This window comes from Taudactylus pleione, unplaced genomic scaffold (assembly GCF_031769625.1).
Source record: "Taudactylus pleione unplaced genomic scaffold, aTauple2 ptg000487l, whole genome shotgun sequence".
NCBI lineage: Eukaryota > Metazoa > Chordata > Amphibia > Anura > Myobatrachidae > Taudactylus > Taudactylus pleione.
The window spans coordinates 4,311,012-4,337,679 of record NW_028284889.1 but is presented as its reverse complement, the minus strand read 5'-3'; the positions used below and the strand labels follow the sequence as shown (position 1 = coordinate 4,337,679).

The window sequence follows — 26,668 nt, the reverse complement described above, 5'->3', positions numbered from 1 at the left end:
TTAAACTTATCTTATGGAAAATACATTTTGGGCCAGGCATTATGTTATAGTTAATGAGAGGTTCAGTTCCTGCTTGATCTTGGTGTAAAATAGCACTGTCTGTAGCACATATTCAGTTAATTGGTTAATCAGGCCCTGAGATTAGGTTACAGAGTAGTCAAATAACTAGGAAAAGATTTTTCCGGAAAAACCGGTCAGAAATTGCCAGGTCTGCAGTAAAGTCCAGGGAGTCAGAGGAGATCCATTCAACAATTTTCTTCTTTAAAAACACAGCGGGGCGGTGCGGTCGCACCTTGTCAGCTGAAGCACAGCTGGCTGCATTCGCATTCCATACGACCACATCAGTTAATTTGTTCAGTGTTCCAGCCGCCCTATGCAAATGGAATTGTAGCGCTTCTCCCAATGTTTATATTCGGATTCAGTAATCAGTAGCCTTCAGTGGCCTTTTTTGCAGTCTGATTACTTGAATCTGTGAAAGTTACCACTACAAAGACGCGCTGTGTGAGTGGGCATTCTAGTGCCATACAGAGAGCATCCTAATGACACTTCTACAATATAGAGGGCATCGTATTGAGAGTTATACAATACAAACAGCATCCTATTTGCGCCCTTGGCAGAGCCATCCTCAAGACCCAGCACCCTATGATAAAGCCTGATAAGCCTATTCGTTTGTGACGCAATAAATGCAGAATCACAGAGTAAACAACAGGTCAGTCTGCACCCCTTGCATTGAAGTTGTCATCAGTGCTGATCTGATCTGCTGCACATTTGCCCAAATAATAAGCAAGATCACCTGTACACATCAGTGAAATGTGCACCTAGCTTTATTTACTTGCAAGACAGTCTTTCGCTCTTTCAAAAATAAGCGCACTGACTATCATAAATAGAGGAAAGTGTTTAGTTTTAGTTGTCATAACTGTTTATCAGAAAATAAATCTAAAAAAGTTACACACTCAGAGAGGAGAATCCCCTCTTTCAAACAAGGGTGCTTTTTTTATTCAAAGCAACGTAAGCAAAAATATGAGATATGTTAAGAACTTACCCTTGTTATCTCTATTTCTACGAAGTCCATAGGGTTCCACAGGATACCTTGGGGTATAGGTGTGACGTCAGTCGCAGGGCACCAAAGAGTTAAGCTTTCAGCCTCCCAGGATGCACTAGGTCCCCCTCCTATACCCCGCCCCCAGGCCAAGGCACCTCAGTTAGTTACCAAGCCATAGGCCGGAGGAGGAGAAGGAAGAGAGAGAACAAAGATCTGGACACATACAAGAATCACATTCTCACCAGAGGGAGACGGAAAACCGGTGACCAGAGCAAAGCCCATCTGCAGCACAGGTGCGACAGGGCGGGAGTCCTGTGGAACCCTATGGACTTCGTAGAAATAGAGATAACAAGGGTAAGTTCTTACCATATCTCATATTTTCTACTTCAGGGTCCATAGGGTATCCACAGGATACCTTGGGGATGTCCCAAAGCAGTATCCTTTAAGGGTGGGGACGCTCCTGTGCAGAAAGGAGAATCCGCCGCCCGAAGGAAGCATCCTGAGAGGCGAAGGTGTCAAACCTGTAATACCTCACGAAGGTATGGACAGAAGACCACGTAGCAGCCTTGCAGATCTGAACTGCCGAAGCACCACGTCAAGCTGCCCACGAAGGACCCACAGACCTAGTGGAATGAGCCTTCAGAGAAGGAGGGACCGGTAGGCCTTCATGAAGATAAGCTTCAGAAATAGCCATACGGATCCAGGCTGCCAAAGTTTGCTTTGAAGCAGGCCAACCCTTTTTACAGAAGCCATAGAGGACAACAAAGCGTCCGACTTCCTAAACAAAGAAGTGCGGTCCACATAAGTCCTTAAGGCCCGCACAACATCCAAAGAGGCCTCACCCACGGAAAGACCCGGTGAGTTAAAGGCCGGAACAACTATTTCCTCGTTAACCTGAAACTGGGAAACAACTTTGGGGAGAAACTCGGGCCGAGTGCGGAGCACTGCCCTGTTCCCATGAAAAAAACCAAGAAAGGGGGTCTACAAGAAAGAGCCCCTAACTCAGAAACACGTCTGGCTGAAGCAACGGCCAGAAGGAAAACAGTCTTAGCTGTTAGCCATTTAATATCCACTGAGCCCAGTGGTTCAAACGGCGGTCCTTGGAGAGTCCTCAGGACCACAGCCAAATCCCAAGGCGCCACAGGTGGAACAAAGGGCGGCTGAATACGGAGAACACCTTGCATAAAGGTGCGCACATCCGGGATTGTAGCAATCCTACGGTGAAACCAGACAGATAGGGCCGAAACCTGTACCTTCAAAGAAGCAAGGCGAAGCCCATGATCTAGTCCCGCTTGCAGGAAGGCGAGAATCCGAGACAGACGAAACTCCCGCGGTGCATAACCTCTCGGTCGACACCACTGGAAGAACGTATGCCACACGCGATGGTATATCCTCGCGGAAGACGGTTTCCGAGCTCGTAACATGGTACGCACCACAGAGCTGGAAAACCCCCGGGACCTCAGCATGGCCGTCTCAACAGCCACGCCGTCAAAGACAGCCGAGTTAGGTCCGGGTGAAGGCAAGGACCCTGAGACAGAAGGTCCGGTCGTAGCGGCAACCGCAGAGGAATGTCCACGGACAGACCCTGAAGGTCTGAGAACCAGTGCCGTCTGGGCCACGCGGGAGCTATCAACAGGAGCGTCCCTCCTTCCTGTTTGAATTTCCGGATTACCCGTGGAAGAAGGGAGACCGGAGGGAACAGGTATGCGAACCTGAACGTCCACCGGACGGACAGAGCATCCACCAGAGACGCCCCTTCGTCTCTTGTGCGAGACCCGTACACCGGCAACTTGTTGTTGTGCCGGGACGCCATGAGGTCGATTTCTGGAAGACCCCACCTGTCCACCAGTAGTTGAAAAACGTCCGGGTGCAGGGACCATTCCCCTGGATGAACGTCCTGGCGACTTAGAAAGTCCGCCTCCCAATTTAGCACTCCCGGGATGAAGACCGCTGATATGGCCGGAAGATTGCGCTCCGCCCAAACCAGGATCCGAGAGACCTCTACGAGAGCCGCCCGACTGCGAGTTCCTCCTTGCCTGTTTATGTAGGTCACGGTGGTAGCATTGTCCGACTGGATCTGCACCGGGTGACCCTGGAGAAACCGCTGTGCCTGCAGGAGAGCATTGAAGACCGCACGGAGTTCCAAGATATTTATTGGAAGCTCCGCTTCTGTCGGTGTCCACCTGCCCTGGAACAAGTGTGGACCCGAAACTGCTCCCCAGCCCCGAAGACTGGCGTCCGTTGTCAACAGGACCCAATTTGGAACCCAGAACGGACGTCCCTTGTTGAGGTGGGTCATCTTTAACCACCACGCAAGGGACAGGCGAACCTCCGGGGTGAGCACAATCGTCTGGAACTTCAGAGACTGAGGCAGCCCGTTCCACTTGGACAGGATCAGGTGCTGCAGAGGTCTAGAGTGAAACTGGGCGTATTCCACCATGTCGAACACCGACACCATGGAGCCCAGTAACCTCATCGCCGAGTGTAAGGACACCCGGCGGCTGTGCAGACAACTGCGCACCCTTGACTGTAAAGCAGAGATCTTGTCCTCCGTCACGAAGATCCTTTGCTGTCCCGAGTCCAATAAGGCTCCAAGATGCAGAATCCTCCGAGACGGGATTAGAGTGGACTTCTGCCAGTTAATTAGCCAGCCGTGCCGTTGCAGCAGTGCAATGGTCAGGTCCAAGTGGTGTAACAGGAGCTCTGGAGATCCTGCCACCAATAACAGGTCGTCCAAGTACGGCAACATGCGGACTCCTTGCAGCCGCAGAGAAGCCGCCATGACCGCCATAGCGTCCTGTATGTCCAATGACACCATGTAGTCCCCAGGTTCCAGCGCCAGAATGATGGACCGTAGGGTCTCCATCCGAAACTTCGGGACCCGCAAAGACTTGTTGAGTGCTTTGAGGTTGAGAATCGGACGATATGACCCATTGGGTTTCTGTACCAAAAATAGATTTGAATAGAAACCCTGGCCCCTCTGGGAGAATGGAACAGGCACTATAACTCCAGCCTGGAGCATAGTGTGCAATACCTTCCGCAGCTCCGTAGCCTTGTTCCGGTCTGATGGTAGACCCGTGGTGAAGAATCGAGCCGGGGGTCTGTGCCGGAAGGAGAGGGCGTACCCGTGAGAGACCACCTCCAGAACCCAAGTGTCTGTCGTAGTGAACGACCAACACCGGGAGAACTGCAGCAGGCGGCCTCCCACCCTGGGATCCCCCAAGGGGAGACCCGGACCGTCAGGCCGCAGGCTTGTCATCTGGCTTGGGGGCCGGACGTCTGGTACTCCATGCCTGTTTCCGGGGCTTGCCCGATTTCTTAGGGCCAGCCTGTCGAGGAAACGACTGTGGTTTGGGCCTGCCCTGGGCCCTAGATGACCGAAAGGACGATGGTCCAGAACCAGAAGGAGCAGCGGCCGACGGGAGACAAGCAGATTTGGCTGCCGCCAGCGTGGCCACAATCTTATCCAGATCCGGACCGAAGAGAACTTCTCCGGTAAACGGCAACGCTTCCAGACCTTTCTTGGATCTGCGTCCGCCTTCCAGGATCGCAGCCACAAGGTGCGACGAGCAGCTACCGCTGCTGAAGAAATTCTAGACACCAGAGTACTAATGTCTAGAGCCGCCTCGTTGATGTAGGTGGCCGAATCACGGAGATTGCCAATCAACTCCGCTTGTTCGGCCGGACAGTCGGATTCAAAAGAAGCCTCTAATGAATCCGCCCAGCGCTCCATCGCTCTGGCAACCCAGCAAATGGCCATAGCCGGCCGTGCTGCCCCCCCTGCAAGGGAATAAGCGGACTTCAGGCAGATTTCTACCTTGCGGTCCGTAGCATCCTTAAGGGAGGACATGGATGGCATCGGCAATGTGGCACTACGGACAAGACGGGTCACGTGAGAATCCACCTGTGGAGGGGATTCACACTTAGCAAAATAATTATCCGCGAACGGATAAGCCACCGCCAGGCGTCTCTGCGGCTGGTATCTTTTGCCAGGTTGTTTCCACGCCTCCTCTAAATGGTCCACCAACTGACCCGAAAGAGGAAAGACTGTGGCATCGCCCTTCACATCTTTGAAAAAGGCATACTTAGATTTAGCCGCTGGGGGAACTTCGTCCTCAATCACCAAGGCTGTGCGGACCGCCCGAATAAGTCCAGGAATATATACTTTGGACTTAGCATCAGCGTCCTTAGTATGGAAAGGTTCCTGATCGTAAGGATCCAGAATCTCCCCATCATCAGACGTCCCTTCGTCATCCTCATAAGGAGCGGACAGAGACGCCACCGGCCTTTTATGAGGCCGCATCACAGACTCCCCTTGCAATACATCCGACAAGTGCTGTAAAGAACTCGTCAGGGAGTTAACCCACGCTGGCTCCTGAGAACCCGGGAGCGGGGAAATAGGGAGACTGTGGGGTACCACCAATTGTCGTGGGAACCCCTGCATGGGTGACGACACCACAGACTGCTGGGACAAACCCATCGGAGTAAACGCGGGCTGCGGAGCTAACTGGCCCACTAAAGCTGTTAACGCCTGAGCGAAACAAGCCCAGGGCGGCTCCTGTACCGGTGCTGTAACCGTAATAGGCCGCGCCATGGACAACACTGCCGGCAAAGGCCCTCCGCGCTACCCTCCCCCTCCGCTAACGGTACTTTGCACGTGGTACACTGTAGCCGGAGGGGAAAATCACTTTCAGACATGATGGCACCACGTATGTGACCTCTCTCACCAATTAAGTATTAAATAGGCGAGAGACCACCCTGCAGCACCGCACCGCAAGGGCTTTAGCAGAAAGAACAGGGACAGTAATAAAGCTGACAGTTTAGTGAAGAATAGTTACAGGCAGCGCTAGCACAGTCACATACAATGCAGAGAAATAACAATTCCTGCACTAACAGCGCTGATCACTCAACTACACAGACACAGGGCCTGGTAGGACACAGCGCTGCATACACAGACCTGAGCCACAGCGGAGGAGAGGTATGCGGGGGGACCCAGACCACGATGCTTCCTTCCAGACTTCCAGCAGCGTTCACCATGCGTTGCAGAGAAGATGGCCGCCGAGGAGCAGAGAGAAGCTGGCCTGGGGGAGGAGCGCTGACACAGGACCAGTCAGCACAGTGCAGAGAGGGCTGTGTGCAGCGGGGGAGGCGCCGGCTGTGAGACAGGGAAGGCGCGCTCCCCTGGCATGCATTTAACCCCTGGGACGCCGCAGCGCTACCGCTCTGCTGCGGTCCGCTGTCCCAGGGGGTAGTGGAAGCGCAGGTTGGTCGCCTGGCTCCACGCTGCAGCCAGTCCCCAGGGAGCCCCCTGCCTGGGGACTTAGGACCATGTGATCAGCGGGGACCCACCGCGGGACCCCGCTGCTTACCTCTGTCCCCCTTGAATCCGGCCATGGTCCGGAGCATCTGGGGTCACCGCTAGCTGTGACCCCAGACGCCCACCAGCATCCCCGGATCAGTACCGGCGTTCTGGTACCGGCGGGGTGTAGGGAAGACAGCATGGACGTCAGGACTGACTGTCCATGCTGTTCATCCAGTTGTGCAGCCACAGCTGCATGAAGAATAAGCTTCAGGGGCTCTTCTAGCCCCCACTCCAACAGGTGCACCCGACTCCGGCCGGGCACCAAACTAAACTGAGGTGCCTTGGCCTGGGGGCGGGGTATAGGAGGGGGACCTAGTGCATCCTGGGAGGCTGAAAGCTTAACTCTTTGGTGCCCTGCGACTGACGTCACACCTATACCCCAAGGTATCCTGTGGATACCCTATGGACCCTGAAGTAGAAATAATCAAACAGTGGTACCCCTGATTGAAATTGTTGCAGTTTTGGGCAACCAGTGAGACATGTAAGGGTGGGAGAGGGGTGATTGCGCCAGCTGCCATTCTCTGTCTGACACCCAGACACAGCATCTCTTCTCCCCCGAGTGCTGTATCTTTGTAGAGAGGCCAGAGCCAGCTCACCTGTGGTCCTGCCCGCACCGTGGTGAGCGAAGCGAGCCCGCAAGGGGCTGAATGATATTTCCGCAAAAAAAAAACACGTGTTGACCATTTTCATGTCGACCTTTTGACCCTGTTGACCATTTATCCCTGTCGACCTTTAGTGTGTCGACCTTTTGTACCTGTCGATCTATTAACTGTCTAACATCTGGGGTCGATCTAGACATTGTCTATCTAATTACTGTCTATCTCTTATACCACACCCACATGGTGTGGCACTGATGAGTTAGAATGAGACAGATAGCAGAGAGAAGAAAGATGAGAGTGAGACACGGATAGGGGCTGGGGGTTTGAGAAGAGAGACACAGATGGGGGAGGGGGGACAAAGTTAGAGAGACAAATGGGGGAGGGGGATAGAGATGAGAGAGAAAGACAGGGGGACGGACAAAGATGACATAAAGATAGAAACTGGGAGGGTAACAGATTACAAAGAAGCAGAGCGGAGTTGGACAGAGATGAGAAAATGATGTATGGAGGAGGGAGGACAGAGATAAGAGAGGGAGGTAGAGAGAAGAATAGGAGGAGTGACAGAGATGAGGGAGATATCAGTACAGTATAAAATTGTGAAATTGGATCAGAGCACTTAATTGTGCAATAGTGATATATTAAAGTGCTTAGGTATGTAAAGTGCATGTAACAGATTTTTTTGTAAGTTTTTATGTTAACATTTCTTGATTAATCATTACCACAAGTCTATCAGCCAAAATAGTAAAAATAGCACAAGTATTTTATCACAAGGTTAGACACAGACAAATATAAAATCCATTAATTAAAAATAAAAAATATATAATACACTTTTATTATATCAATTCAGAATGGAGTAGATATAGCAGCATAAAACATTGTTAAAAAAAGTCCTTGTAAAAACAAATTTCTGCTTATCTCATTATGAGTAAAAGAGGTCCATTGTAGCAGAGAGGTGGAGACCCCCAACGCATTTCTTCTAGCTTATAGACTTCTTCAAGGGGATCTACAAGGTAGATGAAACACGTTAGGAGCCTTCACCTCTCTATTACCATGGACCTCTTTTACTCAGAATGAGACAAGTAGGAATTTGTTTTCATAATGACTTTTTTTTAACAATTATTTTAACATTTATGCTCCTATTTCTCCTATATCTACCTCATTCTGAATAGCTATAATAACATTTAGTGTAACATAATATATATTTTTTTTATTCATGTTTTTATATATGTCTGTTTCTAATCTTGTAATAAATACTTATGATATTTTGGCTGATCGACTTGTGGTAAACAAGGAATAAGTAAGAAATGTTTACACAGAATGTTACAAACAGATCTGTTACATACACTTTACACACCTAAGCACTTTAATTATATCATTATTTGCACCATTAGGTGCTCTGATCCAATTTTACACTAATTGTTTAGAGCTGCTTTCCACTGCTTTATTTTTTGGGATTGAGCAGATACCCGGTTGTATATTGGGGGTGCCTCATATACATTATTCACTGACACGAGTTGGTTGTTAAATTGTTTGCACTAGGTATATTACTGACACTAGAGGTCATCCATTGGTTGCATTAGTACAGTATAATACCATTGTGTACGCAATCAATTTCTTTTAAAAAGTGTAATTGATAGAGGGCAGCATCTGATTATGATATAAAAACCCTTTCAACCCTTTCAATACTATAAACAATATAGAAAGGCTGCATTTATACTTTTCTTTAACATTAATAAACTTATTACTGCCATATAGAATATCTATTGTCTAAGTACTTACTGGTTAGGGTTGGATCCAAATGTCAAAAGCACATCGACAATTTTTTGTAGACCAAGCAGTGCAGCCACAAACAATGGTGTTTGCCCCTGGGAATTTGTTGAATCAACATCTATGTCTAGATAGAAACACAAAATAATTATACTATGCTCTACATCAGAAACGTAATAAACTATTAACATGCTAGCCGCTTTGACCAGCTCCAAACCGATATTCTAATTTACATTAGTATTTTATTTTCATCATTCATATAAGACATTTTTCTAATGCAATTAAAAATAAAACAATGTAAGTTAGTAGCATTATCAGTTTAACATATGCTGGGCATACACGGCCAGATAAAATGTCTGTCAGACCGACAGACATTTTATCTGGCAGCCTGCCATCCGCAGATGTCGCCGGCATACACTGTGAGATTTCTCTTACAGTGTATTCGGCAGACATCTGCGCTCCGCCCCCGGGGGAGGAGACATTTCCCTGTACCTTCCGTACAGGTCTGTCTGTCGGCCGCGGCTGGGCATACACTGCCCGATGCAGCCGACAGTTTACCGGTAAATATCGCATCGGACGGGCATGCTGGACAATCCGGCATGCCCGACCAAGCAATATTTAACCCTCGGTCGCCCCCCCCCCCCCAGACGCTACAATTATCGGGGTGATCAGCCGATATCAGGTGGATCGCCCCGATAATTGTAGCGTGTATGGCCAGCTATACAATCAAAGATATGTAGTAGCTACAATGTAATAAATATGTAGGGAAGATAGAGTAAAGAGGTAGTAAAACCACTACTTGACATTAATCCTGTACATATCAAAGACAGTGCTGTCAAAAAGTAATTGCCCCCTTCCTGATTTTGTATATCTGTCACCAGGGCTGCCATAAGAAACTGTGGGGCCTGGGACTGTGGGGCCCCCCTCCTGTGTTTTTTTATTAAACAAACTGGCTGTTTTCCGTGCATACATACATATAACAAAATTGACTGTTTTCTGTATAGCACTTAAATGGACAAGGGGCCTGATTCAGACCGGCTCGCAAGCGGGTCCATGGTTGTGCATTGCGCACGAGCGGCGTGCGCAAGCCCTGTAGCAAGTGAGAAATTCACTCGCTCCAGGGCTAGCTACAAACAGGGCGGCTGTCGATGTTGATCGACAGCTCGTTTGTGGCCGGCCCTACTGACATCAACAGTGATGTCAGTAGTGAGCTTCCGGCTCTATTAGAGCAGAGGGCTCACTGGGGCTTGCGGCAGTCAAGACCCTACCACAAGGGTCTCGTCGCAAGCCCGATGGTCGCAACCATTACCTGGCCAGGTTTTTTAAACAAAAGCGGCCGCCCTGATTCAGAGCGAGCGCTCGCGTTTTGCGAGCGGTTCTGAATCAGGCCCAATGTGTCTTATGGAACTTGATCACTTAAGTAGTTATACTTTAATAGTCATTCCCCGTGGGATTAATGCATCCATGCTATACAGTAGTAAATAATGTGCCTTATTGGTGGTTGTATATTTATATAAACAGTTCAGTTTCATCGGCGTATGTATATTGTGTTTGCATCATTAGCTTTAATTGGATGTTTCTTTTGGGGCAAAACCCATTGCTTGCATACAGCTTAAGACATCAGGTCCTAAAAGGATTATTCAGCGGTGAAAAGCAGTCTGTTTTTCTTAAAAGTGCAAAATCTTTTTTCTGGTATGTACATTTTTTATAAAAAAATTATTTTATTATACTCTGCATAAATATGTATTTGGCAGAACTTTTATGCACTATTGGTATGGACCCCTTAGGCACTTATAAGCATTTAGTGGGTCTGTTTTGCCATATGTCATCTTGTGAATTTGTATAATGTGTATATGAATCTTTTATGTTCATTTACAAATGTACTTTTATATTATGTATATTTGTCACCGTTATTATCATTGATATTGTTTTACTTGAAGATTGTACCCCTGAGGAAGTCCCATTCAAGGGACAAAACGCGTACAGTTAAAGGTGTCGTACCCTACTGTCCCACGTCAGGTTTCCACCTATGAGCTCACACCCTTTGGGGTGATTGGTGGTTTACATCTACCTTACCAAAACGTTGGTCATCTGACACCATGCTATTCTGATGTAAGAAATTGTTTCTAATTATTTTTACTAAAAAACAAAAGATAAATTATTGTATCAGTTTCTAATACTTAGGCCTATTGGCCTTCTTTCTTGGGTGACATTTTGGTGTGAGGGTATATTTTCAGTACATTCCCTCCCATCGTAACAGTTCATCCACATCTTATGAAGAAAAGTCAAATGAATAATTTTCCTGGACTGCTTTGATTCTCCCCAAATTGGAACAAGCACAATTATTTCTTATAAATATATGGACTGTTCTAAAATGTTATTTTAACTAATTGTTTTTTATTGTTGATTAGCACCCTTTATTTCACATATATATATATATATATATATATATATATATATATATATATATATATATATATATCTATAGTAGAGCTGAAGTGCTGCTGAAGCCTCTGCTCTGCACTCCCATGCGAAGGGGGTCCGTATCCACCGGTAGTCATACAGTGATGCCACTGACAGAGGGGAGCACCGTTGATCCTGGCAGCACGCTGCTTTGTACTCACAGGCTGTCTGTGACTAAGAAGCAATTCACTTCAAAGGCGGGATCATCTGCACTCTGCGGGCCCCCACTGAGCCCGGGCCTGGTACATTAGTACCAGCTGTACCCCCCTAATGGCGGCCCAGTCTGTCACACTGGATGGTTTCGGATTTTCAGACAAAACTTAGAGTATACTTATTCTACTTATGAACAAAATTATCAAACACCACCTGGCACTGTGAAAATAAAAATGTCTCCTAAAAAAATCAACGCAACTAAAGAGACAATTAGTCAGTGGATCATCCACATACCATCAACATCAGGGTCAAGTTGTCAACACAAAAACTAACCAAGCATAATATGTCTCCATCAAATTTTTTAAGAAATCAGAAAACAAACTGTTGCTCCCTACCAGTAAGGAAAGGGTTACAAAGTCATTTCTGAGGCACTGAAACCTGAACTAACAGTAAGAAACTCAGGTAGCATGTCTTTACCGTCCTATGTGGCTGCTATTCCAGTTGTCCTAAAGGTGCACATCCACTAAACGATTAAATTGAGCGATTGAACGGTAACGTTATCGTTCAATCGTTTATAAATCGTTTGCAAATCGTTAAGAAAAATGTCTAAAACGACCAGCGATGCATGACATCTATCATCGGGCAAACATGCTGGACAACCTGACGATAACGTCAGGTTGAGCATATTAGCAGATGATTGATGTGCCTACACTGAATGACTGCTCGTTCAGTGTAGGCACATCACAGACTGACAAACAACTGCACAATTACAATGTCGTAATCATGCAGTCGTTTTCATGTCTTTAAGTGGATGGGCATCTTTAAGACTCATTCAGTCAGAATTGCCGATGGATACAGACAAATGAGACTGGCTCAAATTACATCCACAGTCAATGCAGGAGGTACCAGATGCATAACCAGCAGGTAGGTGCAGCGTTCTTTAGCTTCCATGGGATATGGGAGCAGAAGACTCACCAGAGTGCCCCTGTTGACACTATGACATCGGACTAAGCACTTCACCTGGGCTTGTGACGTTGCTAATTGGACCCATGAGGACTGGCAGCATGTGGAATGGTCCGATGAGTCACGGTTCCAGTTGGTTCGGGCTGATGGTAGTGTTCGGGTGAGGCACTTCGATGTATTATATCAATGTTGAACTGCACATATTCATGTTATTTTGAGCAAGCTAAGCAAAAATATGAGATATGGTAAGAACTTACCCTTGTTATCTCTATTTCTACGAAGTCCATAGGGTTCCACAGGATACCTTGGGGTATAGGTGTGACGTCAGTCGCAGGGCACCAAAGAGTTAAGCTTTCAGCCTCCCAGGATGCACTAGGTCCCCCTCCTATACCCCGCCCCCGGGCCAAGGCACCTCAGTTAGTTACCAAGCCATAGGCCGGAGGAGGAGAAGGAAGAGAGAGAACAAAGATCTGGACACATACAAGAATCACATTCTCACCAGAGGGAGACGGAAAACCGGTGACCAGAGCAAAGCCCATCTGCAGCACAGGTGCGACAGGGCGGGAGTCCTGTGGAACCCTATGGACTTCGTAGAAATAGAGATAACAAGGGTAAGTTCTTACCATATCTCATATTTTCTACTTCAGGGTCCATAGGGTATCCACAGGATACCTTGGGGATGTCCCAAAGCAGTATCCTTTAAGGGTGGGGACGCTCCTGTGCAGAAAGGAGAATCCGCCGCCCGAAGGAAGCATCCTGAGAGGCGAAGGTGTCAAACCTGTAATACCTCACGAAGGTATGGACAGAAGACCACGTAGCAGCCTTGCAGATCTGAACTGCCGAGGCACCACGTCGAGCTGCCCACGAAGGACCCACAGACCTAGTGGAATGAGCCTTCAGAGAAGGAGGGACCGGTAGGCCTTCATGAAGATAAGCTTCAGAAATAGCCATACGGATCCAGGCTGCCAAAGTTTGCTTTGAAGCAGGCCAACCCTTTTTACGGAAGCCAAAGAGGACAAACAAAGCGTCCGACTTCCTAAACGAAGAAGTGCGGTCAACATAAGTCCTTAAGGCCCGCACAACATCCAAAGAGGCCTCACCCACGGAAAGACCCGGTGAGTTAAAGGCCGGAACAACTATTTCCTCGTTAATATGAAACTGGGAAACAACTTTGGGAAGAAACTCGGGCCGAGTGCGGAGCACTGCCCTGTTCCCATAAAAAACCAAGAAAGGGGGTCTACAAGAAAGAGCCCCTAACTCAGAAACACGTCTGGCCGAAGCAATGGCCAGAAGGAAAACAGTCTTAGCTGTTAGCCATTTAAGATCCACTGAGCCCAGTGGTTCAAACGGCGGTCCTTGGAGAGCCCTCAGGACCACAGCCAAATCCCAAGGCGCCACAGGTGGAACAAAGGGCGGCTGAATGCGGAGAACACCCTGCATAAAGGTGCGCACATCCGGGATTGTAGCAATCCTACAGTGAAACCAGACAGATAGGGCCGAAACCTGTACCTTCAAAGAAGCAAGGCGAAGCCCATGATCTAGTCCCGCTTGCAGGAAGGCGAGAATCCGAGACAGACGAAACTCCTGCGGTGCATAACCTCTCGGTCGACACCACTGGAAGAACGTATGCCACACGCGATGGTATATCCTCGCGGAAGACGGTTTCCGAGCTCGCAACATGGTACGCACCACAGAGCTGGAAAACCCCCGCGACCTCAGCATGGCCGTCTCAACAGCCACGCCGTCAAAGACAGCCGAGTCAGGTCCGGGTGAAGGCAAGGACCCTGAGACAGAAGGTCCGGTCGTAGCGGCAACCGCAGAGGAATGTCCCCGGACAGACCCTGAAGGTCTGAGAACCAGTGCCGTCTGGGCCACGCGGGAGCTATCAACAGGAGCGTCCCTCCTTCCTGTTTGAATTTCCGGATTACCCGTGGAAGAAGGGAGACCGGAGGGAACAGGTATGCGAACCGGAACGTCCACCGGACGGACAGAGCATCCACCAGAGACGCCCCTTTGTCTCTTGTGCGAGACCCGTACACCGGCAACTTGTTGTTGTGCCGGGACGCCATGAGGTCGATTTCTGGAAGACCCCACCTGTCCACCAGTAGTTGAAAAACGTCCGGGTGCAGGGACCATTCCCCCGGATGAACGTCCTGGCGACTTAGAAAGTCCGCCTCCCAATTGAGCACTCCCGGGATGAAGACCGCTGATATGGCCGGAAGATTGCGCTCCGCCCAAACCAGGATCCGAGAGACCTCTACGAGAGCCGCCCGACTGCGAGTTCCTCCTTGCCTGTTTATGTAGGCCACGGTGGTAGCGTTGTCCGACTGGACCTGCACCGGGCGACCCTGGAGAAACCGCTGTGCCTGCTGGAGAGCATTGAAGACCGCACGGAGTTCCAAGATATTTATTGGAAGCTCCGCTTCTGTCGGCGTCCACCTGCCCTGGAACAAGTGTGGACCCGAAACTGCTCCCCAGCCCCGAAGACTGGCGTCCGTTGTCAACAGGACCCAATTTGGAACCCAGAACGGACGTCCCTTGTTGAGGTGGGTCGTCTGTAACCACCACGTAAGGGACAGGCGAACCTCCTGGGTGAGCACAATCGTCTGGGACTTCAGAGACTGAGTCAGCCCGTTCCACTTGGACAGGATCAGGTGCTGCAGAGGTCTGGAGTGAAACTGGGCGTATTCCACCATGTCGAACACCGACACCATGGAGCCCAGTAACCTCATCGCCGAGTGTAAGGACACCCGGCGGCTGTGCAGACAACTGCGCACCCTTGACTGTAAAGCAGAGATCTTGTCCTCCGTCACGAAGATCCTTTGCTGTCCCGAGTCCAATAAGGCTCCAAGATGCAGAATCCTCCGAGACGGGATTAGAGTGGACTTCTGCCAGTTGATTAGCCAGCCGTGCCGTTGCAGCAGTGCAATGGTCAGGTCCAAGTGGCGTAACAGGAGCTCTGGAGATCCTGCCACCAATAACAGGTCGTCCAAATACGGCAACATGCGGACTCCCTGCAGCCGCAGAGAAGCCGCCATGACCGCCATCACCTTGGTGAAAACACGTGGTGCTGTTGCCAGGCCAAAAGGTAACGCCCGAAACTGGAAGTGGTCGCTGCTGATTGCAAACCTGAGGAACTGTTGATGGCGCCAAAGAATAGGGACATGCAGGTAAGCGTCCTGTATGTCCAATGACACCAAGTAGTCCCCAGGTTCCAGCGCCAGAATGATGGACCGTAGGGTCTCCATCCGAAACTTCGGGACCCGCAAAGACTTGTTGAGTGCTTTGAGGTTGAGTATCGGACGATATGACCCATTGGGTTTCTGTACCAAAAATAGATTTGAATAGAAACCCTGGCCCCTCTGGGAGAATGGAACCGCCACTATAACTCCAGCCTGGAGCATAGTGTGCAATACCTTCCGCAGCTCCGTAGCCTTGTTCCGGTCTGATGGGAGACCCGTGGTGAAGAAGCGAGCCGGGGGTCTGTGCCGGAAGGAGAGGGCGTATCCGTGGGAAACCACCTCCAGAACCCAAGTGTCTGTCGTAGTGGTCGACCAACACTGGGCGAACTGTAGCAGGCGGCCTCCCACCCTGGGATCCCCCAAAGGGAGGCCCGGACCGTCAGGCCGCAGGCTTGTCATCTGGCTTGGGGGCCGGACGTCTGGTACTCCATGCCTGCTTCCGGGGCTTGACCGATTTCTTAGGGCCAGCCTGTCGAGGAAACGACTGTGGTTTGGGCCTGCCCTGGGCCCTAGATGACCGAAAGGACGATGGTCCCGAACCAGAAGGAGCAGCGGCCGACGGGAGACAGGCAGATTTGGCTGCCGCCAGCGTGGCCACAATCTTATCCAGATCCGGACCGAAGAGAACTTCTCCGGTAAACGGCAACGCTTCCAGACCTTTCTTGGAATCTGCGTCCGCCTTCCAGGATCGCAGCCACAAGGTGCGACGAGCAGCTACCGCTGCTGAAGAAATTCTAGACACCAGAGTACTAATGTCTAGAGCCGCCTCGTTGATGTAGGTGGCCGAATCACGGAGATTGCCAATCAACTCCGCCTGATCGGCCGGACAGTCGGATTCAAAAGAAGCCTCTAATGAATCCGCCCAGCGCTCCATCGCTCTGGCAACCCAGCAAATGGCCATAGCCGGCCGTGCTGCCCCCCCTGCAAGGGAATAAGCGGACTTCAGGCAGATTTCTACCTTGCGGTCCGTAGCATCCTTAAGGGAGGACATGGATGGCATCGGCAATGTGGCACTACGGACAAGACGGGTCACGTGAGAATCCACCTGTGGAGGGGATTCCCACTTAGCAAAATAATTATCCGCGAACGGATAAGCCACCGCCAGGCGTCTCTGCGGCTGGTATCTTTTGCCAGGTTGTTTCCACGCCTCCTCTAAATGGTCCACCAACTGACCCGAAAGAGGAAAGACTGTGGCATCGCCCTTCACATCTTTGAAAAAGGCATACTTAGATTTAGCCGCTGGGGGAACTTCGTCCTCAATCACCAAGGCTGTGCGGACCGCCCGAATAAGTCCAGGAATATATACTTTGGACTTAGCATCAGCGTCCTTAGTATGGAGAGGTTCCTGATCGTAAGGATCTAGAATCTCCCCATCATCAGACGTCCCTTCGTCATCCTCATAAGGAGCGGACAGAGACGCCACCGGCCTTTTATGAGACCGCATCACAGACTCCCCTTGCAACACATCCGACAAGTGCTGTACAGAACTTGTCAGGGAGTTAACCCACGCTGGCTCCTGAGAACCCGGGAGCGGGGAAATAGGGAGACTGTGGGGTACCACCAATTGTCGTGGGAACCCCTGCATGGGTGACGACACCACAGACTGCTGGGACAAACCCATCGGAGTAAACGCGGGCTGCGGAGCTAACTGGCCCACTAAAGCTGTTAACGCCTGAGCGAAACAAGCCCAGGGCGGCTCCTGTACCGGTGCTGTAACCGTAATAGGCCGCGCCATGGACAAACACTGCCGGCAAAGGCCCTCCGCGCTACCCTCCCCCTCCGCTAACGGTACTTGCACGTGGTACACTGTAGCCGGAGGGGAAAATCACTTTCAGACATGATGGCACCACGTATGTGACCTCTCTCACCAATTAAGTATTAAATAGGCGAGAGACCACCCTGCAGCACCGCACCGCAAGGGCTTTAGCAGAAAGAACAGGGACAGTAATAAAGCTGACAGTTTAGAGAAGAAAAGATTACAGGCAGCAGCGCTAGCACAGTCACATACAATGCAGAAAAATAACAATTCCTGCACTAACAGCGCTGATCACTCAACTACACAGACACAGGGCCTGGTAGGACACAGCGCTGCATACACAGACCTGACCACAGCGGAGGAGAGGTATGCGGGGGGACCCAGACCACGATGCTTCCGTCCAGCGCTTCCAGCAGCGTTCACCATGCGTTCTGGAGAAGATGGCCGCCGAGGAGCAGAGAGGAGGCTGGCCTGGGGGAGGAGCGCTGCCACAGGACCAGTCGGCAGCATGCAGAGAGGGCTGTGTGCAGCGGGGGAGGCGCCGGCTGTGAGACAGGGAAGGCGCGCTCCCCTGGCATGCATTTAACCCCTGGGACGCCGCAGCGCTACCGCTCTGCTGCGGTCCGCTGTCCCAGGGGGTAGTGGAAGCGCAGGTTGGTCGCCTGGCTCCACGCTGCAGCCAGTCCCCAGGGAGCCCCCTGCCTGGGGACTTAGGACCATGTGATCAGCGGGGACCCACCGCGGGACCCCGCTGCTTACCTCTGTCCCCCTTGAATCCGGCCATGGTCCGGAGCATCTGGGGTCACCGCTAGCTGTGACCCCAGACGCCCACCAGCATCCCCGGATCAGTACCGGCGTTCTGGTACCGGCGGGGTGTAGGGAAGACAGCATGGACGTCAGGACTGACTGTCCATGCTGTTCATCCAGATGTGCAGCCACAGCTGCATGAAGAATAAGCTTCAGGGGCTCTTCTAGCCCCCACTCCAACAGGTGCACCCGACTCCGGCCGGGCACCAAACTAAACTGAGGTGCCTTGGCCCGGGGGCGGGGTATAGGAGGGGGACCTAGTGCATCCTGGGAGGCTGAAAGCTTAACTCTTTGGTGCCCTGCGACTGACGTCACACCTATACCCCAAGGTATCCTGTGGATACCCTATGGACCCTGAAGTAGAAATTACCATTTTTTTCGGTATGCATATCGAGTTTTCGATTAAGATGAGACTCAGCATGAACCACAAACTTTGCAAGTTACAGAACCAAGTATTTCCTGATTAACAACATTAAACTTTAGGCATAAGGAGTACGTCAATTAAATCCTAGACTGAAATCATGAAGTCGGGTTTATTCATGTTCATAATGCCAGTAATAACACAAGATGAACGATAGATCTGATTAAAATTATTAACAATAAAGCTCCCAAGTATTTATACTCACTCCAAATTCATTTTCCACACAAAGAAAATTTCAACCTTACTGTAAGTGATTTTTTTTTTTTTAACAAGTATGTAAGTTTTACAAACTATCCCAACGGCCAGAAACAGGAAATCTAAATACAACTGTAAGGTATATAGTATAACTCATCCTTCTCTTAGGAAGAAGTAGGAAGTATATGGCTGCCATGAGGTATTTTAAAGAAAATAAATTAATGGTAATTTTCTCCTTTACAAAGTCCATGGCAGCTATCCGCAAATGAAAGATACCCAATCAATACATGAAACAGACGGTGAGAAACTTTAATAAACAGTACAAGTGTGAATAATTACAACAAATAGACTTGTAAATAAAGGCTTTTCCCTCCAAAATGTGCATTTGCAGAAGATCTCACATCCAGAAAATAATGGGACTGATTGCTTTTTTGGGGTTCTGCACCCCAGACCCAGACCAAGTGATAGGGACCTCCAGTATCAGAGACGCCGTGACGCTTTCCACTTTCAAGATTGCATAATTCCATTGATTGATTTATCTTGCCTTTGGTGCAGGAACCATATACAGGAAAATAATTTCTTGGACACATAATTCAGGGTATTGGGTGAATTGCATCCTCTAAAAGAGACCTAACATTTCATTGTGGACAGTACCGTTAAACCTTCCTTTAAATGTATATTTAATAATGCTTTGGGAGGTAAAATCCATTTATTTAAAGGTCTGCAGATCTGATTATTAGTGGGGTTTTCTTTACCGTATTTTAACATGTCATTTTATTGCTTGTGAAATTATCAATAAATGGTCTACACTTAACACAGTGATCTTTTAATTATATATACTCTGCTTCCCAGCACTATTTTCTATATATATATTATATACGTTTGTTTTGGTGAGCTTGACTACCTCACATAGCTGCAGTCAAGCAGAGTTCATTAACTCATTAGCGCCTGGGTCACTGTTTCATACTCTCCATTGGCTGAGATTTGAAATTGCTAACTTCGTCTCACGTTTGATTTAAATTTACTGTTTTACTTTTTTTATGCATTTCCATGATTTGTGCTTCCACTGTTAATTTAATATTGATGTCTCTTAGCTTTTTTGGGCACCCATTAGGTGTTGATTTGTTGTGCTTTTATATTTCCTGATACACATTTACAGGTTAATCATAGCTGAGGTTTATACTGTGGGTATGCAGTCGGGAAGCCGGCAGACGTAATCCTGACGGCGGGCTTCCTGACTGCTTTATCCCGGCGGGGTTAAATGACAAGCGTCTAAATCTAGATGCCTGTCATTTTACTGATGCCGGAAGACCGGCGCCCGGCATCCCAATCGAAGTGATGCCGGGCGCCGCTGCGGACAGCCGTGGGGGATTAGGTTTAGGGCTCCCGAGGGAGACTTAGGGTTAGGCACCCCTCGGGAGGTTAGGGTTAGGCTAGGGGAAGGGAGGGTTAGGGTTAGGCACCCCCCCGGGGGACTTAGGTTTAGGAGGCGGGAAAGGGGGGATTAGGGTTAGGCACTGAGGGGAAGGTTAAGGTTAGGCACCCCTAAGGGAGGGTTAGGGTTAGAGGGAGGGGAGGTTAGGTTTGTAAATACTTACCTGGGGACGATCGGGATTTTCATCCATGTCGGGCAGCTGCTGTCGGGATTTGAACCGCAATTCATACAGATTCCATACTGTGTTACCATTTTTCCTATTATTCACTGCAGTTGTTCTGAATTTGGTTTGGAGCCAGCTCACTCTGAATAGCCAAGAACGTTATATTTGCACATTGCCATGAAGTCAATTGTTATTCTATCACTCTGAGATCTTATGGGCCTCTCAGAATTTATTTCTCTATCTTGTTTTACCCTGTTTGTTAAATGTCATTTTGTTTGTCCTCTCCATTGATTTTTCCTTTTTATGTTTTCTTATCAAAGCTCCTTTTTTCACTATGTATAGGTCAGTTTTTTGATTACTATGACTAATTATTTATTGATATCTGTTAAAATATATTTTTTACTACTGCCTTGTATGTCTACACTTAAGTTAGGCACCTGGAATATTAGTGTTCCCGCTAGCTTTATTTAGCGGGGCGCCGCACCCTGCCAGATTTTAAAAGGGCAAAATGCGCCCTGCCCTTTTAGGGGCGCCACGCTAAAACAGCGTGCCCTCAGACTTCACCACCTGCGGACAGCAGTGTCCCGCTGGTGGAAAAAGGTGCAGTGACATATCACCGCCCGGTGAATAGACGGCATGCGCACAGCATCTATTCACTGTGAGGGAAGAGCTTGGGAGAAGCGTCCATGCCCCCTTTTCAGGGGCCCATGCGTGCAGAGACACACTAGAGGTGTAGTGATTCTGGCAAATAAACATCTCCATATTGAGGTCTTCTTCTATAATTGACAGTGAAAGCTAATATGTTATTGTGGATTTAAATATTAAGTAGAATAGATATGTTTTTATGTAAACTTTATACTCCCAATATCTATACTAAAAAAATATTCAGTCTCTCCTTTTTAAACACTTTCCATTTATGTTGTTCCCTCTTATAGTGGGAGGCGACTTTTACTTTCATCTAGAGACGAATAGTAACTCAACTACTGTTTGTGGCAACCTCCTCCCCAAACTAGGAGCACCATTTTTTTGCCTAATAATGGACAACAATGAATAACAAATGGAATGTGCTCACCATGCTCTAGATAGAGAATACATGTTTGTCAGCTGCCTATAGGTCCCAAATTAACTATATTTTGCTATCTTATGCCTTGTTTCCTAACATTGTTTCTATTGTTATAGAGCCTGTGGGATTTATGTAATAGGGAGCGACTTGGCGCTGCCATAGGAACTCTTCTGAGTCTTCCCATATTTTTAAAGCGACAGGGCCTGATTCAGCATGGATCGCAATTGCGATCGCAACTCCGCAATCGTACGGAGGTCTGCTGCGAAAATATGATAATAAATGCAATTGCAAAGCCGTCGCACAGCCAGCATAGAGACGCCCACTACCGCTATCTCACATCCCTAATACTTTGCAGTCATGCGTATACATCGGTAACATCACACAGAATTACAGGTCTGACCTGCTGCAGAAACTGCAAGTCTTGTTGAACACAGTGAGTACTCAAGCTGCGTATGCCGTCTCAGTGGCTCATTTATGCACTCCTGGGAAACGGCATTCAAACGGACAGACATGCCTGCGTTTTTCCGACCACTCCTCCATCACCACCCCCAAACACTCACAACCCGTCACTCACTCTGCAATGGCTTTTATTCTGCTTGAGTGATTGCAAAGCGATTGCTAGGCTAACTCATGCATACGCACTACATGCACAGTACGCACCATCGATCGATCTGCGTATGCTGTTGCAATTGCGATCCATGCTGAATCAGGCCTCAGCCCTCTGGGAATCTACTAGCAAGACACGGCTAGTAAAAGCACTGCCATTTTAAATATTGGGCATAAAAACAAACAAAAGTGCTGGGTTTTACAACCTGACAGTAAATAAACCTCACTGTGTTTCCAATTTATTGGGTGTTTACACTAGTATCTAGAACTTGTCTCTGTGCCTCTTTATTTTGTCAACTACAGTTTACCTTTGACTATGTACTTTGTCTCTACCTGTTAAGTTTCCTCAAGCGCAGCATACTTCTATTTATAAAAAACATACTTATTCCATTGAAATCTTGATTGGGCGAGGCCTGCATCTTAGAATCGCACTACAGTGGTCTCTACCTACTACAATGAATACACTGTCAATACCAGTTATCAGAAAATGTCCAACAGGCACTGGGGTCCCTCACCCTTGGTTACCTCACTATTACTGGCATACCATGTGGCATACTGGACTATCAACAGTTGAAGAAAGAGATCCTGACTCAGCTTGGAGTTATGGTTGTCAGTAAAGCAGGAAAGTTTCATGCAGTGTCACAGAGAGAAACCAGTTATGACGCAGTTTTATGGTTTAACTGAACTGCTTAAGAAATGGCTACAATGTGAACTACAAAGTTTCTAATTATAAATTGCTTCGTCCTGTTTTCAGAGATGGTTTATGTAAAGTCACACACTAACATGTATTGAACTCTAAATGGCTGGGGAGATTTGGCACTATACGGTGGACAACAAAACCACTGTTATTCTTGACTAAGACCAAATCATATCAAAAAGGTGTTGTAGGTGGTACAAATGCTAGTGCCCAGGTGGCAGGGCTTCAGCAATAACAATTGTTTTGAATGAGGAGATATGGGTCATCTTTGAGCCCAATGAACAACATTACATGAACCAGTGGACTGTAGTCTGTCTTACTGTGGTGCATTATACCATTATTACTCCAATATGAAAAAGGCTATGGGGAAGCCTCAACTGTCAAAGCTTGACGTAAGATAGTCACTGTAGCAGCAGTCCCAAAACTGCCATACTGCCTCATTTTAAGATGGACTTTTGCGCATTTTGAGCAGATTATCATTATTATAATTTATTTATATGGTGCCACCAGTTTTCCGCAGCGCCTTACAAAGTACATAAACAAATAGGTGACCAGTGACTCAATAAAATACAATGCAGGACAAGGACAGGAATAATATACATTGCTACATTAGCAACCATAACATCCACATAAGCAGCAGAGCATAAAAAAACAAGGGCCAAATTCAATTAGCCACGAAACGTGGCGTATAGCGAAAAGCTGATTGAGGGCCTGATTCTGTAAGGATCGCAATAGCAAAGCTGCACTCAAGCAGCTTTGCAATTGCAATCCTTGCAGATATGGTAATGCACAGGAGGCATCACGTCCCCTATGCATTACGTAACCGAGCTGCGTTCAACGCAGCATCGGTTAATCTGCGTACCATCGACCAAGTGCGGTGACCCATAGGGTCCTGCAGCCGGCCGCTGCAGTTTAGAGGAAGAGGCCAGGAAATCTCCGTGAATGCAGAAGGGACAGTGCCTGATGACAGGGAGAGATTAAGGAGGTGGGAAAGATGGGGACAGGCAGGAGAGATAGCAGAAGAGGCAAAAGGGGATAGGGTCAAGGGGGAGGTGGAACGGGGGAGAGGACTGGATGAGGGCCATGTCTTCCTCTCCAGATACAGAGAAGGATGTCAGACTCGGTAAAATGGATGGGGAGGAGTGATCTGGGAATGGAGGAGGTGGAGTGCTGGGGAACTGGTGGGATATGATGTCCTGACATAAGGTAACAATTTTAGATGTAAAGTACGTAGCAAAATCAAGGACAGAGAGTGAGGGGGGAGACGAGGAGGCGGTGGGCAGAGGAGGAAGTTGAAGGTGGTGAAGAGACGCTGGGAATTTGAGGACTGGGAGGAGATGAGGTTCTTGAAATATGACTGTTTAGAGAGGGAAAATGGAAGCACTTGTAGGATGAGAGTATAAATTTGAAGTGGAGAAAATCTGCCTTAGAGCGTGATCTTCTCTACTGTCGCTTGGTGGTTTGTGAACACTTTTGCAGTTATCTGGTGAATTTGGGATGCCAGGGTTGAGGTGTGGATTTGCGAGGGTGAGTAGTGATCGCCGGAGCAACAAAGTCAAGAGCTGAAGTAAGGGAGGCATTGTATAAGGAAGCAGCTTGTTCAGGGCAGGAGAGAGAGAGGATAGGGGAGAGGAGTCAAGCAGGGAAGAAAAGGAAACGGTGTCAATAGCCTCAATGTTATGCTAGTGATGGTGGCTTTAGGAGGTAGAGGAGGGGAAGGACAGAGGGATAATTTAAAAGAGAGAAGGTGATGGTCAGAGAGGAGGAATGAGGAAGTGGAGTAATCAGAGATATCACAACGGTGAGTAAAAACCAGATCAAGTGAATGCCCACTCACATGGGAGGGTGAGGAGGTCCATTGAGAGAGGCCAAATGATGATGTGAGGGTGAGAATTTTGGAGGCAGAGTATTCTTTGGGTATATCAATTGGAATATTGAAGTTACCTAGGATAATAGAGGGGAGGTCTGAGGAGAGAAAGTGAGGGAGCCAGGAAGCAAAATTGTCAAGGAACTTGGAGGGAGGGTCAGGGGGACGGTAAATGACAGCTACTCGGAGGTGTACTGGTTGGAAGAGGCGTATAGCATGAACTTCAAATGTAAAGAATGTAAGGAATGGTTCTGAGGGTAGGAGTTGGTATGAGTAACAGGAGGATAGAAGGACCCCAACACCACCACCATGACGACCCCAAGGCCAAGGGGTGTTGGAGAAGGTGAGGCCCCCAGAGGAGAGAGTTGCAGGAGAAGTGGTGTCAGAGGGTGAAACCCAGGTTACAGATCCTACCAAAGCAAATGTGACAGAAAAGGAAGCTGCCCTAGAGGAACTAACAATACATAAATAGAAAAACCAATACAGTGCTGTGTGAACCCCCCAAAAAACAAAACACAACTAAATGACCTCCTAAGTGCTCAGATTGTGACCAGTGGCAAGTTGGTCAGAAATCACTGCTACAAACATACTCATAAAAAACATATTAAAGTGTTCAATGCATGACTATACTAGTGTTGATGTGAGCAAGCTAAAGAGACAAATCTATCTGTATATTGGAAAAGTGGCTACATTTCACTGTAACCGACATCATACACTTATGGCGAGGGATTAATTTAGATGCAATAGGAGGGATATGCGAGTTTAAAAGATAGTCTTCTCTCACAGCTAGTGCGGCTCAAGGGGGATGGGTAAGCGATGCTGGCACTCAGGATCCCAGCAGTCAGAATCCCGATACCGGTATCCTGACAGGGTTAGAATACCGACACATGTCGGTCAGTATTCTAACCATCCCCCTCTCCCTACCCTAACCCTTCGCCCTCAGTGCCTAAACCTGACACCCCCCCCTCCCCGCACCCTAAACATAACACTCCCCCCTTAGTGCCTAACCCTAACCTTTAAACTTAACCCTCCCCCCAACCCCGCCACTTGCCTTCAGGATTCCATCGAGTCGAGATTCTGGCACAGGCAATCAGATTTTATTTTTTTTATTTTTTTAAATCATGATTTTTTCACACCCTGGGTCTGACACCTTTCAATTAAACTAGAGCTGGGTAGAGGATAATATTTTAAAAAGCTTGTGTTTCCTGTGGGCTGGGACATAAATTCTGGGGAGGATGGTCAATCTAATAGAGAGATGATCTAAATTAGATTAGTGCTAGTGATTCCCAGGAGAGAATTCATCTTCTGTGGGAATATTATTGCCTATTCTATATTTAAATAAACAAATTAAAATCAAAGACAAAACCAATAAATAACATCAAATCTGTTAAAATAAATATATATTTTTTTTTATTAAATTAGAGGTAATTTTCCTAATGTTAAAATGCTAAAAGATAAAAAAAGACCCATAGTCAAATTTAAAGAGTCAAATTAAACCAAACAAAGGAATAAATAAAAAAAAAAAAATCATGAACTTTTGCCAAAACCTACTGGCAGGGGCATTTTAAGACTGGAGGGGGCCAAGGTACAAATGTCCATGGCACCCTCTCCACCTGAAAATGGTACTCGAAAAGTATCAGAACGACTGCACATGTGCATATTTCCTGCATTCTCTTCAGAAATATGGCAGCTACTATAGGCACACACCAGAGGTAGAGCTGAGAGAGAGTATTTTGAGAGGAGTTTTCAGATGTATAAAGGGGTGGTATCATTGAGGACCGTATGTAATGCTGAATAATATGAACTGGGATTTAGAAGATATGAAGATGTGGAAGGGACAGAGGGCATGATTCAGAGCTGAACGCTCTGACCAGAGCGCTCGCTCTGAATCAGGGCCCTCCTACCTTTTTTTGGAGCGTCCTCATGGACGCTCGCATAGCTGTGGGTTACCACCCACAGCTATAGCGAGCGTTCATGATGATGGTCGCGGTGGTCTTGACCATCGGGCTTGCGACGGAGACCCTGCCTAATGCCCAATTATAGCCCGGGCCTTCTGCCCGCCTATAT

General features: G+C 48.1%; 1 protein-coding gene across 3 annotated transcripts in view; it reads right to left on the bottom strand.

Annotated features, from left to right (window-relative positions):
• Window positions 1-26,668, bottom strand: part of TEX14 (testis expressed 14, intercellular bridge forming factor) — a 377,640-nt gene that overhangs the window by 321,691 nt on the left and 29,281 nt on the right. For all 3 annotated transcript variants that reach the window (XM_088449540.1, XM_088449541.1, XM_088449542.1), the window contains one exon: window positions 8,783-8,897. In XM_088449540.1, coding sequence (XP_088305666.1) covers window positions 8,783-8,897 — 115 coding nt within the window. The remainder of the gene's footprint in view (window positions 1-8,782; window positions 8,898-26,668) is intronic.